This window comes from Rhineura floridana, chromosome 19 (assembly GCF_030035675.1).
Source record: "Rhineura floridana isolate rRhiFlo1 chromosome 19, rRhiFlo1.hap2, whole genome shotgun sequence".
Lineage (NCBI taxonomy): Eukaryota > Metazoa > Chordata > Lepidosauria > Squamata > Rhineuridae > Rhineura > Rhineura floridana.
The window spans coordinates 26,702,447-26,721,829 of NC_084498.1; the positions used below are offsets into that span (position 1 = coordinate 26,702,447).

General features: G+C 45.2%; 1 protein-coding gene across 1 annotated transcript; it reads right to left on the minus strand.

Moving 5' to 3' along the window:
• Positions 1-5,770: 5,770 nt before the first annotated feature.
• LOC133373483 (reticulon-4 receptor-like) lies at positions 5,771-9,109 on the minus strand. Its single transcript, XM_061603274.1, has 2 exons — positions 9,046-9,109; positions 5,771-7,246 (listed from the first exon to the last, which is right to left on the minus strand). The coding sequence occupies exons 1-2, from the start codon at positions 9,107-9,109 to the stop codon at positions 5,814-5,816; spliced, it is 1,497 nt and encodes a 498-aa protein (XP_061459258.1). The 3' UTR covers positions 5,771-5,813.
• Between the last annotated feature and the right edge of the window lie 10,274 nt (positions 9,110-19,383).

The window sequence follows — 19,383 nt, forward strand, 5'->3', positions numbered from 1 at the left end:
CCATCCCATTATCAGATCACATTGGTAAAGCAATTCAAACAAGCAAAAAATATTGTTTTTTTTTAACCCAGTGCCAAATAATATATACGTGTGTGCATCAGGAAAACAGCCTGGAGAAGAATGTTGCTGCACTCAAAGGTAACGTCAGATCAAGATGCAGTGGTGGTGGGTGGCTCCATGTCAGTGGGGCAATGGAATCTGCTCTGGGTTTTAGTCAGCACCTTGGACAGCTCATTGGAAGTTCAGACCACCAGCATAGAGCCACCAGCCACCACTGTCAAGAAGCTTTTAAGCAGTGTTTTATCAATAAGTAACGGAAAGCAGGGGTGCAGAACCTTTTTGAGCCCCAAGGCCGACTTACCTCATGGGCAAACTGCCAGGGGTCATATGCCAATGGCGGGTGTGGCCAGAGGCAAAAGTGGGTGGAGCAATGGATGTGACTCCTCCCTTTGTGCAGTAGGCTATACTCCAGGCATGCAAAAGTCAGAGGTGCCCCCTCCTTTCTCCAACCATGCCAGCTAGGCAAAAGTACTCAAGGGGGGGACATAGAGCATTTTCATCTCTATTTTCCCTCATATATACATTTTTGTACACAGTTTTGCTTAATGTATGCATTTTTGCAAGCAATTCCCCCCAGCATAGTGCAATTTTGCATGTGATTTTCACAAAGATACTTATTTTCAGGAGACTTTTCCCCTTATGTACACTTTTACTTTCTTAATCGCATCCAGGCATGCATTTTTAAATTTATACTGTAAAATCTTGAGTTGTGCAAGACTGCCGAAAAAGCTGACCCAAAAGCTCTACTGGAAAAATGTTGGCTTGCGATTTGTGGAAATGGTTTGGGCCTGGAGCGATGCTGGTGAAAGCTGCACCAAAATGGTGCCTTTTGACTCACTATGGGGTTTGTTTCCTGCTCTTTCATAGAAGGTCATCTGCCTGTGCCTTGTGTGAACGCACAACCCCCTGGCATTCAGCCCCTGGAGAGTGGGCCAAGAGTGAAGAAAAGATAACCACTAGGGATGGAGAGATCCATCAGTTTCAGTGCTCTCTTATTCTCATTTTTACAATCTTACATTAGTTTCTCCATATTTCTGCAGTAATTTGCAATTTTTTTAAAAAAAATCATCATGAAAATTCTTCAGCATTTTTGTAGGCAGTTTTGGCTTGTATACACATTTTTGCAAGCTGTTTCTCCTAATATGCATCTTCATAAGTTACTTTCACCTTTTTGTAAACATTGCTTGTTTGGAAAACTGCAAAATGTGGGTAAATGTGAGTTTCAAAGCATCCCTGTGTTTTGCTTCTCATGTTATTTCACAAAGTGTTGTTTTGATACATTCAGCTTGAGGTGCAAACTGAATCGAATTTCTCCCCCACCTCATCTCTGTTATCCACCACTGATTTAGGAAAGTTTTTTTAAAATTTCATTTAGTGTGAGAAGTACTAAAAAATGTGACCCACCCCATCGCTAAAGTCTAAAAATGGTACAATCCATTCTACCACCTTGAGACCTTATTACCACTTCCTTCATTCTGCCTTCTGTGTAGATCCAGCTTTAAATAGCTTTTCCAGGCACATCGCAGGTTTGCTGAATCAGAATCAACATTTAAGATTCAGCAACTTCTGAACCAAATGAAGGCTGTTAAGGGTTCCCAGCTTCACTTCCTCATTAGCAGAGCAGTAGGTGGCCAGGGGAAGCATTGCTTATGAATCACTCTTTCCTGAGCTGAGGTTCTTCTGCTTATTGCACAGCATATCACAAAGACTGGCCAGATTCTTCTCATAAAAACCTTGCACTGGGATGGACCAAGATGGACCTCCCAGGCCATTTGTATACCTGTCAGACCCAATATTGTGGTTTGAATCCCACTTGATATGGACCATGGGCGTCTAGTAGAATCATAGAATAATAGAGTTGGAAGGGGCCTATAAGGCCATCGAGTCCAACCCCCTGCGCAAAGCATCCCTGACAGGTGGCTATCCAGCTGCCTCTTGAATGTCTCCAGTGTCGGAGAGCCCACCACCTCCCTAGGTCATGGGTTCCATAGTCGTACTGCTCTAACAGTTACGATGTTTTTCCTGATGTTCAGCTGAAATCTGGCTTCCTGTAACTTGTGCTCATTATTCCGTGTCCTGCACACTGGGGTGATCGAGAAGTGATCCTGGCCCTCCTCTGTGTAGCAACCTTTCAAGTACTTGATGAGTGCTGTCCTATCTCCCCTCAGTCTTCTCTTTTCAAGGCTAAACATGCCCAGTTTTTTCAGTCTCTCCTCATAGGGCTTTATTTCCAGTCCCCTGATCATCCTCGTTGCCCTCCTCTGAACCTGTTCCACCTGACATTCTCCCACATCACAATGGTCAGCAGTTTCTCTTGACTAGATGCTTCTAGGAAGCAGAAACAACCCTGCAAAGGGCAAGACCAAGAGATTTCATGGGGTGGGGGTGGGTGGAGTTTAGTTCCATTGGCATTTAAAGGCAAGTTTACTAGGGCTATGCATCCAGGCCAGACAAATCCCAGATCCTGAATTGGGATGTCTTGAGCTGATCCAGGATTTGTCCAGACTGGCTTGAGGCAACAGCCCTTGATCACTCCGGTGGGGTCCCCATGGAACAATCTGTGGCTGTCAAAAGGTGGGGTGTCAACAGGCAGTGAGGGGGTAGAAGGAGACAATGCAGGTGAGTCTCTGCTTGCATGTTCTCTTCCTTTGCTGGCTGCATGTTTAATTAGGATTTAAAACTCCAGTTAAACCTTCAAACTGTGCAAGGCTCCCATTTGGCTTGGCTTAGGGTGGGCCTGGATCAGCCCAGGCCAGATCAAAGCCTGATCATGATCACTGGATCAAGCCCCCGCTAAATTGGGGGTGCCTTGCACAGCCTTCAGTTTACCCATTTTGTATTTCTAGAAACTATCTGCACACCAGAACACAGCTGCCCTTTGAAATTCACAGTTCTTTGAATTTCACGATGCAGTTCTCCAACCAAAGGGTTACAAACCAAACCACAAAAAGTTTACAAAAATGCATGTATTTGGGGAAAGTATTCATAAAAATCATCTACAAGAGACGATCTGCAGGAGCGTCATTGGTCATCCCCTGAGTTGGTGAGGATCATTTAACATTGACAGGAATTCAAGCCTTCAGTGTCATTGGCCCAGTTCTCCGGAACACTCTGCCAACAGAGATTCAGCGGGCGCCTTCTTTTCTGACTTTTAAATACCTGCTGAAAACTTTTCTGTCCTGCCAAGCTTAGTTATTTATGTATTACATTCCTACCCCACCTTTCTTTCATAAGGGTGCCAAGGTGGCACCCAAGAGGTTCCCAGGTGGTCTCCCATCCAGGCACTGGCCAAACCCAGACCTGCTTAGCTTCAGCAGGGTGGTGGCCTAAGGTGCCTTCAGACCATATGCAAGCAATTAAGAACATCTCTTTCTCTAATAGTCAGTGGTTTCTGATTTTAAATTTGTACATGGTTTTTATTGCGTGTATGTGTTTATATGTGTATATATATATATATGACTGTTGTAAACCACTTTGATTTTTTAAATGAAAAGTGGTATACAATTTTTTTTAAAGAATAACAATAAGTGTATATTGGTGAAAATACCATGCAAAAATAAATGCATTATGTTAGGGAAAAACTGAATCCACAAAATGTGTATATTGGGAGAAACACCCCCCTCCCAAAATGCTGATTAATTAATTTAAAAATGAAGATAAATCCCAAACTGATGCAGAAATGTGGAGAACAGAGGACTGGGAAAATGGCAAATTTACAGATTCATCCCTCCCTGCCTCCCCAGTTTTTCTATAGGCTATTGCTGTTATCTCTGGCCATGCATATACCTGGAAGGAAAGGCAATGAGCTAAGAGGAAGAGGCTGGCTGCTGTGTGCATGGAACTCTCTGTCTCCTCTAGTTTTGCCTCTTTCCACTCTTCATTCTCTCAGAGAGGCGTGTGGGTGTGCGCAGAAGTAATTCTGCAACATTTCTGTGTCCGGTGAACTTGGATCCTCCTCTCCACCGCTCTGTTGGCTAGGCTAGGGCTGGTGGGAGTTGTAGTCCAAAACATTTGGAGGCTACCAGCTTGGGGAAGGCTGACTTAAGGGTTAAAATCTCCAGGAAAAGAACACTTTCCATTTTCACAAAACGTGCTTAGATGTTCCAGGGAAGCTGCAAATGACACCACATCAACCAGGCATATTTTGACACAAGTACCCTCCCCCTGCAAACCTGCCAAAGTAAATTAACTCAGTGATATAATGTGTGTGTGCGTCCGCTCGTATTCAGTAGATGACTCATTGAAAAAACCCCTCCCTTCTTCCCATCTTTCTGTCTCCTTTCCAACAACTCTTGAGAACGCTCAGGATTTTGTTCTTACTTCTGCTCTCTTCACTTGGCTTGGGGCCTAACTTAAATATTCTGTCACTATCCTGGGTAATCTGAAATATGTATGAATCTAGGAGATGCTGCAAGGAAGGAGGGCAGGGACGCCATATACCAGTAGCGCAATGGGTTTTGTGCGAGGGAATCCTTTGCTGGTGCCAATTAGAGACTGCATAATGGCGCACTGCATGCCTTATTCATTACCTTCCTTCCAGCTAACAGTGGGCCTCAGGTGGTCGCTGCGAGATGTGAACTCCAAAAAGGAAGACCCCAGACATTTCTCTCTCTCTCTCTCTGTATGTGTGTAGGTGATGACACCATAAGGGGGGGGCAAAAAAAGAAAAAAAATCTTTATTTCATTTTTGTTGGCGTCATACTTGTACACAAGTAAAATAAAATGCATATCTTATATATATATATGTATATTTATATATATACCGCAGTCTTGAGTGAATAAAAAAGGAAGCATTCTTTAACAAATGCCCCCCTCCATAAACATGGCATAAATCAGTGGTTCATAAACCTCTTTGAGAATCTGACAAAATTAGATCTGTGTTCCCCATCACAGGAACACAGAAAAATAGGAAATCAGACCATTGGTCCATCTACCTCAGTAATGTCTACACTGGCTGGCAGCAGCTCTCCAGGTTACCAGGCAGAAATCTCTCCCAGCCCTACCTGGAGATGGTGCTGGCGACTGAACTTTGGGACCTACCACATGAAAGGCAGATGCTCCAGCACTGAGCCACATCCCACCGTTTTTTTCACTTTTTTTTTTTTTCAAAGTAAGAGTTTGCCAAAGCTTTTTTGAGTCCGGTTCACAGGCGCCCTGAAGCTCATCCATGAACCATAGGTTAAGAACCCCTGGCGTAGATGGAGGTGAAAGCTGCAATATTCGGAAATGCAGGGTGTCCACATGACAGCGACGTGCCACCTCCGCAGACGATGGGGGGGGCACTTGCAGCATCATTCAAAGATGGTTTCAAATTACAAGTAACACTTTTGAAAACATTTTGAAATGGGTGTTTTTGCATCTTTTTATTTTTTTCTATTTTATTTCATTTTTCATAAGTAAATCTCTCTCTTTCTTTGTAACCCTTTGCGGTGGCTATATAGACTCTCATGGGGGGAAGTGCAGTTCTGAGGACAAATGAAATAAGAAAAAAAATAAATGTTAAAAAATCAAACACATAGATTTCAGGAGGAACAAATAAATTATGTACAACGTTTGTGTTTATGTGTTTTATAAAGGCATCCCATTAACTTTTAGTGTAACAAAGTTCCCCCCACCCTGGGCACAGCTTACTTTCTTCTCATTTGCAACAGTTTGTGGAAGTGATTTTTTTTTAATTGTCTTCTTTTTTTAAGCAAAAGTCTGGGATTAAAGTATCACTCCTCTAGGAAGAAGGAAGAAAAGAAGACGTGTTTCTAACAGGACCAAAATAGACTCCACATCAATGGGGGGATCAGTAGACGTGGGATTAGCTGTGATGTGGCACTCTGGGCTGGCTGGGCCACCCGACACTGTGACCTGGATTTGTTCTTTTTTGAACAACCCTGCCTCTTTTTAGTCGGGACTGCGGAGGGTTCAATTGGACCCAGGAACTCAGGTTTCAAATTGGTCAATGGAGGGTCCACCACACTGGGAAAGGTCCCGAACGGAGAATCGTTGATCTGCTTGTAGCTGCCGTTTTTGGAAGGGTCCGCCTCCACTTGGTACTTGGTTTTGGCCATGTTTTCCTTATCCTTGAGAGGATTGTTTGGGGAGGCCCGGCTGCTGTGTGAAGACGGACCTGCCTTGGCTTTGGCTTCATAAATAAAAGATTTATCCATCTCTGGCTGGCAGCATTTCCGTCCGCTGTCATGGGGATGTAGAGGCGGGTCGGCCGTCGGCAATTTGCCCGATCTGGTCTTAGTGCTAAACACGCTCGTTCTAATCTGGTTGAAAGCATCAACGCACCCTTCCAGGTCAGCACTCTGCAGCCGTTTGAGGTCCCTTCCTGCCAAGTGAGCCGGCAAGTGGCACTCCAGCTCTGAGGAAGATCCTTTAAATTGTTTAAACCACTCCCAGAGTGACCGAGCTTGGCAATCACATACCCACTGGTTGCCATTCAAGCGGAGGTACTGCAGGGCCACCAGAGGAGCCATCATCTCCCCTGTGAGCACCGTCAGGTTATTATTGAAAAGGTACAAGGTCATCACTTTGCCAAGGTCATGAAAAGCCCTACGGTGGACCACGCTAACCCGGTTCTGATGCAAGAGGAGCCTATCCAGGTTAATCAACCCCCGAAACACATTTTCCGACAAACTCTTTATTTTGTTGCCATGCAGAAACAGATAGGTGAGGTTAGCAAGATCCAAAAAGGTGTCATCCAGGAGGTTCTGCAGGTTGTTATCCTGCAGGTAGAGATACTGCAAAGAGAAAAGCCCCCGGAAAAGCCCTGTGGAGAGCTCCAGGAGCCCACAACGGTGGAGGTGCAACGTATGGAGGTGGACAAGGCCTTGGAAGGTGGAAGGGTTGATGGACCTCAGGTTCATGTTGTCACTGAGATCGAGCTCCTCTAACTTGTTGAGCCCGAAGAACGCCCCGGGTTCAACCAGGCTGATGTTGTTGGAATGGATCCACAGAATGGACATGTTGTGGCAAGACGTGAAGCTGGTAGACCTGATCAAGGTGATCTTGTTGCTGTGCAGGAAGATACGCTGGGTCTGTATGGGGATCTCAGTGGGGATGGCTCCAAGTCCCTGCTGTTGGCAGCTGATGGTAATTTTGGGTTCGCTGTAACATACGCACGCCCCAGGGCAAGACTCCACTTCCGACGGGAAGTTCAAACAAAGGACCAAAATCAGCAGTTTGCTTCCTGAAGGACAGCCGAAAAGGAAAGGGGGAGGGGAGAAAGAGAGAGGGAGAGAACAAGATGTAAATTAGATCATTAGCATCTTCTTTTCTAGCACCTACTGTATTCGCTTGACATGTATCTTCAGGAAAATGCATTAACTGCACAGCCTTAACAAACACCGAGCAAAAGAGCTCAAAACACAAAGAGACAATGCATTCCACCAATGTGGAAATCAGCGCATGGGCTGGGAAGCATAAACATTTTCAGAGTTTGTTTTGGTTCCTTTCCACCTGTCCCTAGTACAAGCCTGATTTGGGTCATAAATAACAATGGGGAGGGGAACTATTACAAAGGAAAACAGTTTACATAGTCAAAAGCAACTGACTTCATAGGAACATAGGAGGATGTTACTGCTGCCCTGGGCTCCCACTGGGAGGAAGGGTGGGATATAAATAAATAAATAAGATGCCTTGTACTGAGTCTGACCATTGGTCCATCTAGGTCAGTAGGGTCTACTTTGACAGGCTGAAGTTCCCCAGGGTTTCAAGCCAACTAACATAATTTGCAGCTCCAGGACTAATGTATGAATCGGGATGTAATTATCCTTTGGATCTTGCACATCTCCATATTTGCAATACAGTTCTTTGATCATGTAATGTACCAAAATGCATTAAAATACATATGTTAGGGTAAAATATGTTTAGAAATGTGTCTATGGAGATAAAATACATGGTTAAATATGTAAATTTAGACACAGATGTTGACAGAGGGTTTTTTTAACCCCCACACACACTCCCCGTTCCATGACTGGGCTGGCAGCTGAATCATACATCAACATGGTCAATGTAGCAGAGTTCTCCGCCTGACGTAAGAGCAGGTAGCTAGTTTAAGGGCCACAGGGGAGGGTACAGAGTCCACACAGCTCTGCCTTTCAAACACATTTCACTGCCAGGGAATCCACTCCAGGTTGTAGCCTGAACTTTCAAGGATCTGTCCAAGGTACTGAAACCTTGGATAGCTCAGACTAAACCTAAGAACATAAGAACATAAGAAGAGCCTGCTGGATCAGGCCAGTGGCCCATCTAGTCCAGCATCCTGTTCTCACAGTGGCCAACCAGGTGCCTGGGGGAAGCCCACAAGCAGGACCCGAGTGCAAGAACACTCTCCCCTCCTGAGGCTTCCGGCAACTGGTTTTCAGCAGCATGCTGCCTCTGACGTTGGAGTGGATTCACTGTCCCACTGACATCAGAGCCACCAGACTCCACTGGCACTGCCCCTTGCCATTGTATGACACCTCGCTCTGCCTCACAATAGGGCTGGCTCTACACCTGTGAACCTCTCCTACATCCTTTGCAGCAGGGGGAAGGGGCTCGATCCATGGCTTTATCCTATTTTATCCACACAACAATCCTGAGAGATAAGTGAGAGCATGACAGCGGGCGGGCTGGCCCAGGGTCTCCAGCCTGCACTGTATGGCTCAGCAAGGATTTGAACCCATATTTTCCTAATCTGCTCCCAGCGCACTAGCCCTGCTCCACCACACTGGGTCTCGATCCCGAACACCCAGCTGCTGCATGGCAAGGGTGGATGGAGAAATATTCTTGCCTACCACAAAAAGGAGGGGAGAAGCCGGGCTATAAATCTCAGCCAATACATTATTATTATTTGCTCTGTCAATGATATAGATACGGCTTGAATGTTTTATTGGGGAAATGAGAACGGTGCCAAGGGAGTTATAACGACAGAGGAAGATTCTCTCTTTTGTGTAATCGAAAGTTGGAAACCTAAGCCAGAGCTGCGATCTTGTCGTTGTAACTCACTCGGCGCAGTTAATAATGCTGCGAGAGTCTGAGGCGCATCCGTGAGCTCCCTCTCTGGCTCCATATCAGATCTCGGGGGAGAGCCGACACCTGCCTAGTATGCGAGGCTAATCCATCCCTGAGATTATTAGCTTCCACAGAGCCCCAGCAAGGCGATCTTGGGGGTGTATCCTCCTGGTGACGTCCGCCGGCTGGCTCACCATGTGTTGACACATCAGCGCCCATTGTATGGAATAAAATAACACGAGGCGCATCAAGTTCCCCGCTGGCAATGTTATCATGCTGGAAGGTGTCCCTGGGGAAATTAAAGCATTGCAGGAGCCACACTCTGCCCAGCCCAGTTTCTTTCCAGGTGGGAGGTGCAGCAAAAAGGGATGTTGAAAACCAAATGCAGGAAGAGGTGCAAATTCAGACAGGGGGGAAAGGCTTCCGGAAGTGGGTGGTGCTGGGTCAAGGGTGTGAGGGGTGGCATGGAATGGGTGACCTGCCACACAGCTGGGGAAGGAGGGTGCCCAACTGCACATGATGTTGCCCACCTGTGGGGCTTACACTCAGTCAATTATATCAATAGCCCTACCCATAATACAGACTGGCTTCAACGCAATCTGAAAGGGCCCTGGTTCAGTGGTAATCAAATCAATCAAATAAAATTTTATTACAGCCGACAGACCACTGAATCATCAGATAAAACCACAGAATATTACTACAACCTCATTTTAGGAAATGTAATGGAGTGTAGATAAATAGATAAAATAATGTTAATTTTTAAAAGTTGCAAAGGACCAAAGATCACACAATTGATTTGGAGACTATCATTAATGGTCTAATATGAATAGCCACGTCCAGGAATTCGGCCACTTCCTCGGTAATTAAATTGTTCGTACCCTGAAGTAATATAAACATAAGAGATCCGCTAGAATGACCAGGAAAAGACTGGGCAAGAGGGTATATTAAGTCATTCCTGGCTCCTTGATAGTAACTGCAGTGAATGAGAACATGCAGAATGGACTCAACCTCTGCATTGTTGCAGGGACAATGCCTAGAATCAATAGAGGTTTTGTTATAGTGGTAGAGCATCTGCCTTGCATGCAAAATGTCCCGGGTTCAACCTCCAGGTGGGGCAGGCAAAGATGCCCTGCCTGAACCCCTAGAAAGCTGCTGCCACTCAGTGTAGAGAATACTGAGCAAGATGGACTCAGCCCAAGGCAGCTTCAGCAGGGCCATAGCTCAGTAGTAGAGCACCTGTTTTGCATGGTTCAATCCCCAGCATCTCCAGGCAGGGCTGGGAGAAAGACCCTATCTGAAACACTGGAGAGATGCTGCCAATCAGTGCAGACAATATACTGAATTAGATGGACTGGTGGCCTGACTAGGTACAAGGCAGCTTGCTACCTCCCTGCGGTATATCCTAAGGGAAGGACTGCCTTGCATACAGAAGGCCCCAGGTTCAACCCTTGGCATCTCCAGGTGGGTCCCCCATCTGAAAGCCTGGACAGCCACTGCCGGCCAGTGCGACAACCCTTAGCTAGAGGGACCGATGGCCTGACTCAGGATAAGGCAGCTTGCAATGTTCCTATATATTAATACTTATAAAATTAGGCTGCAGAAATATAGCACTGCATGATCTCTGAGTCTTTTATATATATTGTATGTATAATATAGACATATTTTGTGTATAATTTTGCATATATAAATTAGGTGGGTTTTTTAAAAAAAGGATAATGCATGAATAGCTCGATCATAAGCGGCTGTTTGATGAAAGAGACGGTCTGATGATGACCAAGGTCCATCACGCTGGAACCACCAGAACTGCGTATAAATCCCTTCGGAACAGATTTCTTCCTCCAACCCCAGGTACACGCTAACAGAGATTCAGCAGGCGCCTTCTGTTTTCACTTTTCAATGCCTGCTGCAAACTCTTCCCTGCCACCAAGCTTATGCAGGCAATTAAAATAATGACTTTCCGCAGCAGTTAGCAGATGATCTCCAATTAAAAGTGTCACTTGGATTTCACTGTATCTATGTATAATTGTTGCAGGCCACCTTTTTATGAATAGTTGTATACAAATATTTTTATTTTTAAAAAATGTGTTGCCTTTTTCAGCTGCATGATGTTGATGAATATGGGTTGTGGTTGAGCCAGTTCAATTCAGAGCAGACCTATTGAAATTGAGAGAGGCACGCTTGGGGCCATCTTGATCTGTCTCTAGGCGACAGGCAAAGACCTTCCTCTTTACCCAGGCTTCAGGTCCTGGCTATTCCTGATCTCTTTTACTGGGGCAGGGCCAGTAGACCTGTCCTTCTGACTTCCATTTCCATCTGGTGTGTTGTTTAGGTTTTTATAGATTGATTGTTTTTGTTTGTTCATTGGTTTTTAATGTATAGATATGCTTCAGGTTTTATCAACTGTGTTTGTCCTTACCTGGTTTTAATGTAAGCCACTCTGGGTCACTTTGGTGAAAAAAGCAACTAACAAATGTAAAATAATAATAATAATAATAATAATAATAATAACAACAACAACAACAACTTGTAATCTGAGCATGACTAACTTTGAAGACAATGCAATGCCATTAATTCCCATGCCATTTACAGATAGGATCCATCCCCATTTACCCAACACTGCAAACCTCTGGCCTGACATAGCTCAAGATTCTCAGCCAGGTGCCCTCTATCAAGGGTTCCCCATGTATCCTTCCTCACACTTCCTTTTCTGTAAAAAAAAGCCCTTTTTTCACACTTGAAGGCTGCTTCCCCCCCACCCCACAATTCAAAACTTCTCTCCGGTCAAAAGCACCTCTTCAAAAGAAATAAATAAAAATGAATGCTTCGCATCTCAGAGCCGTCTGGTCCTTTCCAGAGCTCGGCTTGAATTTTGTGTCAGTTCCTCCTGAGCTTTCTTAAAAGCCAGCTCCCTCCTCCAAGCAAACCAGCTTTGCTACCCTTTTTCCATCTCCAAAGTGTTAGATGACTCAGAGAACTGGGAAGCAATTAGAGTGGGTCCATTATCTGCCTTTCCGCTGGTCCCAGCGCAATTGCATTGTCAGACATGGCAATTAGAAGGAAAAGACTCTGGGGAACAGTAATAGATGCTCTGCTTCTTTTTTTTTTTAGAGGCCCAAGCAAAATGCAGTTTTCTTCCGCTTGCCAAGGCCTGGCCTTCTCCCCTTCCTCCCCCCTCCTCTTGATCCTATTGATTTGGAGATATGATAATGCAGCCTCCCTTCAGAGCAGGATCAATAATCATTAGAATTCTCTCCTGCCTGGACATAAAGGGGCTCCGGCACAGCTCAAAGCCTTTTGCTGAGTCAAACAGCTTTTTCTTGCCTTTGTCTCTGTGGGGAGGGATAAAAGGCAATCCGTTCTGCTTTGAAATGATTGTGGCCTGCTGTTCTGCTCTTTACCTCTCTGGCCGCGAGGAAAATGAGCATCAAGTTTCACCAGTGTGAAGATGGGGGGCGTTGGATGCTGAAAGGGACTGCAATGGTGTGTTGATTAGAATTTGTGTCTACATGGGCACAGTGACTCCTTTCCCAGATTTTACAGCCCCTTTTGCAGGGGGTGTCATTTCAGACATTTTTTTTCCTGGGGTTGAGGGGCAAAGTGAGAAGACACAGCCTAGTGTCTCCCCTCATCATTTGAAAGAGTGCCTCCTTCCCTCCAGACTCTCATAGGCTGGGAACAGCAGAGGAGGCCCTCTTGATAGTTCCACCACCCTCAGAAGCCTGGGGTGGTGATGGCCCAGGAGAGAGCATTCTCTGCAGCAGCCCCTAAACTGTGGAACTGAGATGTGCCTGGCAACTTCCCTATATAGTTTTTGGCAAATGTTGAAAGACACACCTCTTTACTCTAGCCTTTGACACCTGAGATGAACATTTTCCACCCTGTGCTTTTGGATGTTTGCGATTTTAAGTTGTTGCAAATGGTTCTTAAGGATGTACTTTAAGTTGCTGTAAACCCTCCCCCCGGACCTCAGGGTGAAGGGCAGGTAATAAAATCATCATCAGCATCATAGTATAGGAAGTTATTTTTTTTAAAAAAAAGCCATCCCCATCTGCAACCTGAAGAGATACAGTCTGTGAAAACCATGGCCATTTCATTGGGCTGAGTACAGAAACAAGCCCTCTCTTTAAATGGTTTGAAAACATGAGTCACAGAAGGCGGCCTGTAGATGATGGTGCAAGGGACCTTCTCTTTTCCCACTGGGCGGAAGGCAATGACGCACACACACTGGCAGCTGTGAAATGCATCCATGCATCCTGTCGGGTATTGACAGCAGTAATGAAATGCAGCCACAGACGGCCTTTCCCTTGGATGCTGTCTAGGTTTAGCTGTTGCTGGAGGAAGGAGGGGGCTGTGAGACAGAGGTATGGGGTGGAAGGGGAAGGCAGAGACAGATTCAGGAAAGCCTTTTGATAAGTCTGATCTTCAGTTGTCATTCACAGGCATGACTGTTTCAGACAGGTATGTTCTAAAACTGGCTACTTATGTATCCCCCCCCCTTCTGCAAAGGACTCTATAGGAATCTTGGCACTCCCTGGCTGGAGTCCAGCTTAACCATTTTGCTGGACCAAATGATGCATATTCTTTGGGCTGTACCACTTCAGGCCCCAAGTAGGGAAGTGTAAGTTTGAATGATCCCTTCTCGGCCTGGTGGTTTCCAGAAACACTGATGGCTGGTGGCTCCATGCCAATGGGGCAGTGGAATCCACTCCAGGTTTTAGTCCAAACAAATGTTGGCTATGCTCTGCCTCCATAGTCAGAGGCAGTATGCTTCTGAATACCAGTTGCTGGAAACCCCAGGAGAGGAGGGTTCTCAGGTCCTGCTTGTGGGTTTCCCATGGGCAACTGCTTGGCCACTGTGATGCTGGATGGGCCACTGGCCTGATCCAGAAGCCTCTTCTTAGGTTCTTATGTTTCAAGGAGGACCCCAGAGTGGATTCCACTGCCCCATTGGTTATGGACAGCTTGGGGGAGGGTTTTTTTTTTTTAAGTATCAGATTGGCCAGAGGGGGGAAAGGAAGGGAAAAAACATCCCTCTGGGTCTCCAAAGATGTTCCAAAGCTTTAGGTCCCACTTGCTTTGGATGCAATTTGCTTTAGATTTGGGAGCAACCTAAACATCTCTGAAGTGAGCCACTTTAGCTTAAAGTCATGCTTTGTCCAAGTTTTTAAACAGTCCTACAGGACAGTGGTTTACAACGGAGTCCAAACTCCCTTATCCATTTTTATTTAGTTAGTTCCATGTATCAATCACGTCCAATAAAATATCCCAAAGCAATTTCACAATAGGCCAAAATGAACAAAGAGAGGGAAGTTCTGGTGATGTTTTTGCAAGAGCCATTGAATATTTGGAAGGCTGCATGTAAAGATTTTGCTTTATGCCAATGCAGCGCCTTCCTGAAATAGGCCTTTTAAAAGGATGTAATGTTGTCGTTGACACTGATAGCTTTGCCCGTTAAACTCAGCGCCTCTAAACTAAATTTGTAAGTGTAGCTGACAGCCCTGCTTTACATAGATCTACGCAGACTGGTAATCAGCAATAGTCCCTTATTTAATTCCTTATTGATTAACTCCCACATCCCAGCTGACATTTTTCCCTCAAGGGTCAATGGCAGGTTAACCAGATTGTCTCATCACATTTAGACTTTTCAGAACATATTAATATAACTGAAGGGGCCTGTATACTTTTTCAGGAGTGGAACTTGTGGGGCTATGGGGCTGTTCTCTTGCTCTCTTTGTGGCTTCTAACAGTTGTCATAGTAGAAGGAATGGACAAATCTATCCATATTAGTTTCTCATTTTTTCAGTCTTCAGGTCACCATATTCTTCATCAGTTTGCAATTTTTTTAAAAAAAGGCCTCATGAAAATGCACCAACATTTCCATGTGCATTCTCCTAATATACACATCTTTTTGGCATTTATGTTGCCTGACATAGTTTGCAAGCAATTTCTCCTAACAGAATGTATTTTTATATATTATTTCTGCTAATACATGCATTTTGATGCACACTTTCCCATAATACACACATCTTTGCACCCTTATTTTGGTTTGAGAATTGCATTGGAAAAATTCAGACAAGTGCAAATTTAATATACATCTACTTTTTTGGGGGGGGAATAGACCATCCCATCTTTTGACACCTGCGGATCACTCTGGATGGGCTGACCTGACCTCCTGTGATCTGGGGCTGTCTCTATCCAATCCACCCAAATCCTGGATCCACTTCAGTTAGCTTGATTCAATTCAGGATCAGGGCTACAGCCAGATTTGGTGCACAGCCCTACAAGCTACACACACACACACACTGAGAGAAACCTCCTCTGCACTCCTTGCCACACTCATCCCCCTCTGACCTGCTCTGTCCATGGTCCTGACACCTTTCCTTCAATACTATATTGTATTGTACTGCTTTCAAGCTGATTCTGACTTATGGCGACCCTATGAATAGTGTTTTCATGAGGCTGAGAGGCAGTGACTGGCCCAAGGTCACCCGGTGAGCTTCATGGCTATGTGGGGATTCGAACCCAGGTCTCCCAGGTCGTAGTCCAACACCTTAACCACTACGCCACACTGGCTCTCACATACTAGATACTAGTACTAGACACCTCCAAACTTGAACGGTTGGCTCCCTCTTTGTTCCTATTGGCTGTTGACAAAACCCACCCATCTGGACCGGAAGGTACCCCTCCACTCTTGGCATTCAGGAGGGCAGCCTTCTGCAGCCATTCGTATCAGCCCCATCTGTACTGGCATTCCACTGGCTTTTGAAGAAGAACCTGTTTACACAGGCATCCCTTGATGCCTTGATCTCTCAACCTAAGCCTCTTGCTTTAATTGCTCTGCTTTTAGTGGGATTGTTGTATTGCATGTTTTGTTTATGGATGTTTATATTTTAATGTTTAAACTAGGGGCTTCCTGTCCTGTGCAATTTGCACACCAACCCTAGCATCTAAACCCAGGAACAGGAACCTCAGGCACCCCCCACCTCCCTCACTAACCCCTCAATGCCTCCAGGTGTTGGCGCTCAGCAGCCACCGTCAGCCCATGTGCACTTCTCGAGCACTCACCTTGCATGTTCCTCCACAGCTCGCCTAGGCCACTCAACCAGGCCCCTCCTGCCACCTCACCTAGCCCAGTCCCCCTGCAGCCTTGCCCCCACCGCCATGCCCACCCACCACCCTGCCGGCGTCCCTCCCTCTTCTGTTTGCCAGCCTGCCTGCAGCACTTACAAGGCTGTCATCACATGATTACAGTGGGACAACAGCCTAAGAAAAATATCATATGCCTGGATAGGACTGTTTTAATTGTGGAGGTTTATCTTGTAATGTTTGTGTAATTGGTTTTGATACTTGTCAGACGGTTAGAAACCTATTTTGGCATTAAGCGGTATATAAATTAGATGATGAAGATGATGTTATAATACTTGCTTTCCTGGTGGGTAGATGCAAATTCATATCCCAACCCCCTCAAGACAAAAGGCTGTAGAACATCCTGCCGGTTAAATATACCTTCAAAATGATCAACAGTAATAACAGTTGTACCATAGCTTAATTATGTGGACTTTAATTAAGCATGTCAATTCAGGGCTCACTGGTGATTTAGTGTTGCAACAGGTTGCCTGGAAGCACAGCTGTAGATATTAAAACAAAAAAGCTTGCCCACACAGTCCTGACTGAAGCAGCTGGCAAGACTGCAATGGCGTGATGCAAGAGGGAAGGCAAACTCAACCGGACTTGCTGGACATCTTCACTAATGAGGAGGAGGGGAAGGAAAATACCAGGTTAATTACTCGCTTGCATACTGATGCCACAGGAGCTGCTGAGACCTTGTCAGGCCGGACACGTAACATCAAGGGGAGACATAACAGAAGGAATCTGGCCATCAAACCTATGGCGATAGGGCCTTCGCTCTATGCTAGAGCATCTGATTTGCATGCAGAAAGTCCCAGGTTCAAACCTGGCATCTCCAGGTATGGTTTTGAATGTCCCCTGCCTGAATCTCTAGAGAAGCCAATCACTGTAGACAATACCAGGCTAGATAGATCAAGGGTCTGATTCAATACAAAGCTTCTTCCTGTGTTCATAATGAAGTCACGTCCTTTATTTAGAACCATGAGGCCTGGGCTCTGACTTTACCTTTACAAGAAGGGCCAAAACTCAGCGGTAGAGCATTTGCTTTGCATGCAGAAGGTCCCAGGTTCAATCCGCAGCATCTCAAGGTGTAGAGCTGGGAATGACCCCTGCCAGAAATCCCAGAAATGTGCAGCCAGTCTGTGTAGACGATACACTGGCCCTGACACATATACACACATTCTGCACCAGAAACCAAGGTTAAGCAGGGTCAGACTATATATGCAGTGGAAGCTGGTCCATTAGAGCAATTGGGGTGCTGCCCCACCAACCTGAGTCTGCTTTTAACCAGCCCCACCTGCCTGCATTCTTTCTTACATCCAGTTCAGGGGGTGGCACTGACTATCCGCTTCCTCTTCCTTAGGTTCACTGGTGCCTATGAAGAACTGAACAGGGAAGAGGGTGGGGCAAAACTTGAATTGGTTGGCTCCACCCTTCATTGGATCTAGCTCTGGCTGTCATTGGCTCTGGCTCCACCTACTGCAGGGCTCCATGCCTCCCGCCCCACCAGTTCCAACAAGCATCAGCCACCACTGACTGCACAACTTCCAGGGTTGATTCATTTGCTTTACTTGTACAAATCCATTTTAAATAGATTCCTCCTCTGTCTCTAGTTGCAATTATCACATACCCCCCCATTAATCCCTGCCTCTATTTCCCCAGCCCTTCCTCTGTTGTCTCTTTCATGTCTAAGTGTGCCTCTACAGGAGGGATTCAAGCACATGCCAGAATTGTAAGTGTTCACATTCAAAGTGGATGAAAACACTTTGTAACCCTTGTGCAACAAAGCCACTGTTGTTGTTGTTTTAAAAAAAGGACTTTTTTTTCTTTTTAGGGAAATGCATTGAAAAGTGTGGGAGAAACAATGTGTAGGCACCCCGCAAGCAAATCAGGATGCATGCTGGGTAAACCGGTCATCTGGAGGAGCCCAAAGCCATCAAGCCTGTTGTGTCTATTGCACTGTGCATATGCACTTACCAGTTCGTTTCTGGGCCTAGTTCCAGGTGCTCATGTTAGTGTTTAAAGCCCTAAATGACTTAGGTCCCAAATATCTGAGAGGCCGCCTCCTTCCTTGCAGACGCTCTCGGGTGTTGGGCCCTCTTGATAGTTCCGCCACCCTCGGAAGTTCAGGAGGTGGTAGCCCAGGAGAGGGCCTTCTCTGTGGCGACCCCTAAGCTGTGGAACTCCCTCCCCACCAAGGTGCACCTGGCACCATCACGATACAATTTTCGGTGATTGCTGAAGACGCACCTCTTTACCCTGGCCTTCCACACCTGAGATGTATATTTTTGTACTGAGATGTATATTTTGTATAATAGATGTACTCTATTTTCTGTGATGTTGTTTAGGTTGTTTTTACCTGTTTTTAATTATGAGTTTTAAAATTGTTGGGAGAAGTGCAGATAATAATAATAATAATAATAATAATAATAATAATAATAAACCTCAGTGGCAGGAGCATCTTTTTTGACTCTCTTTGCCTTGCCAATGTGCAACATGCAAGCCGCACACAGACATATACACACTGCAAGTCAATCCTGGCTGTTGTAGCACAGCAGAAAATTATTTGACTGGATGATTGCTTTAAAGAGGCTGAAAGAAGAGTTTACTTAGTCTGATTGTTTAAATCTTTAACAAACTACCCAAATGGGATTATGGGCTTTGTTAATAACCCAGATTCATCATCCTCAAACGTTCAGTGAGTAGAACAATAGAAACCAACTTAATGGATCTACGCTGAAGTTTGAGCAAATATTTTCCAAGTTGTTAACCTGAAATGAAAAATGTTCAAAAGCTGGTTGGGAGCACAAATTCTAAATCTTGCTGTTCTGGCCAACTGGAGAGTGTAACTCCAGGGTAAGTCCAAGGTTCTAAGTCTTCCCTGCAGAGTGTCCTATACTATATTAAGCATGAAATGAATGTGTACTTGTGGGGCAGGGGTAAAGGTTGGGGGGGATCATGCAGAGCTGAAGATCCTTTTGTCATTAATAAACCTCTGAGACTGACTTAATCAAATCCCAGGGTTTGCATGAAATCTGATTTTGTTCAATTTGATTTAGATGAATTACACTGTTCTTGATTTGAATTCATTAGAGATGTTGAATTATTAGAGATGGAGGGTTGACAGTGATGAACTGGCACCTTAGTGCAAATGAGTGTATGTCTGTTTGTGCATATTCAAAGATTAAATTATGCACAGCCACC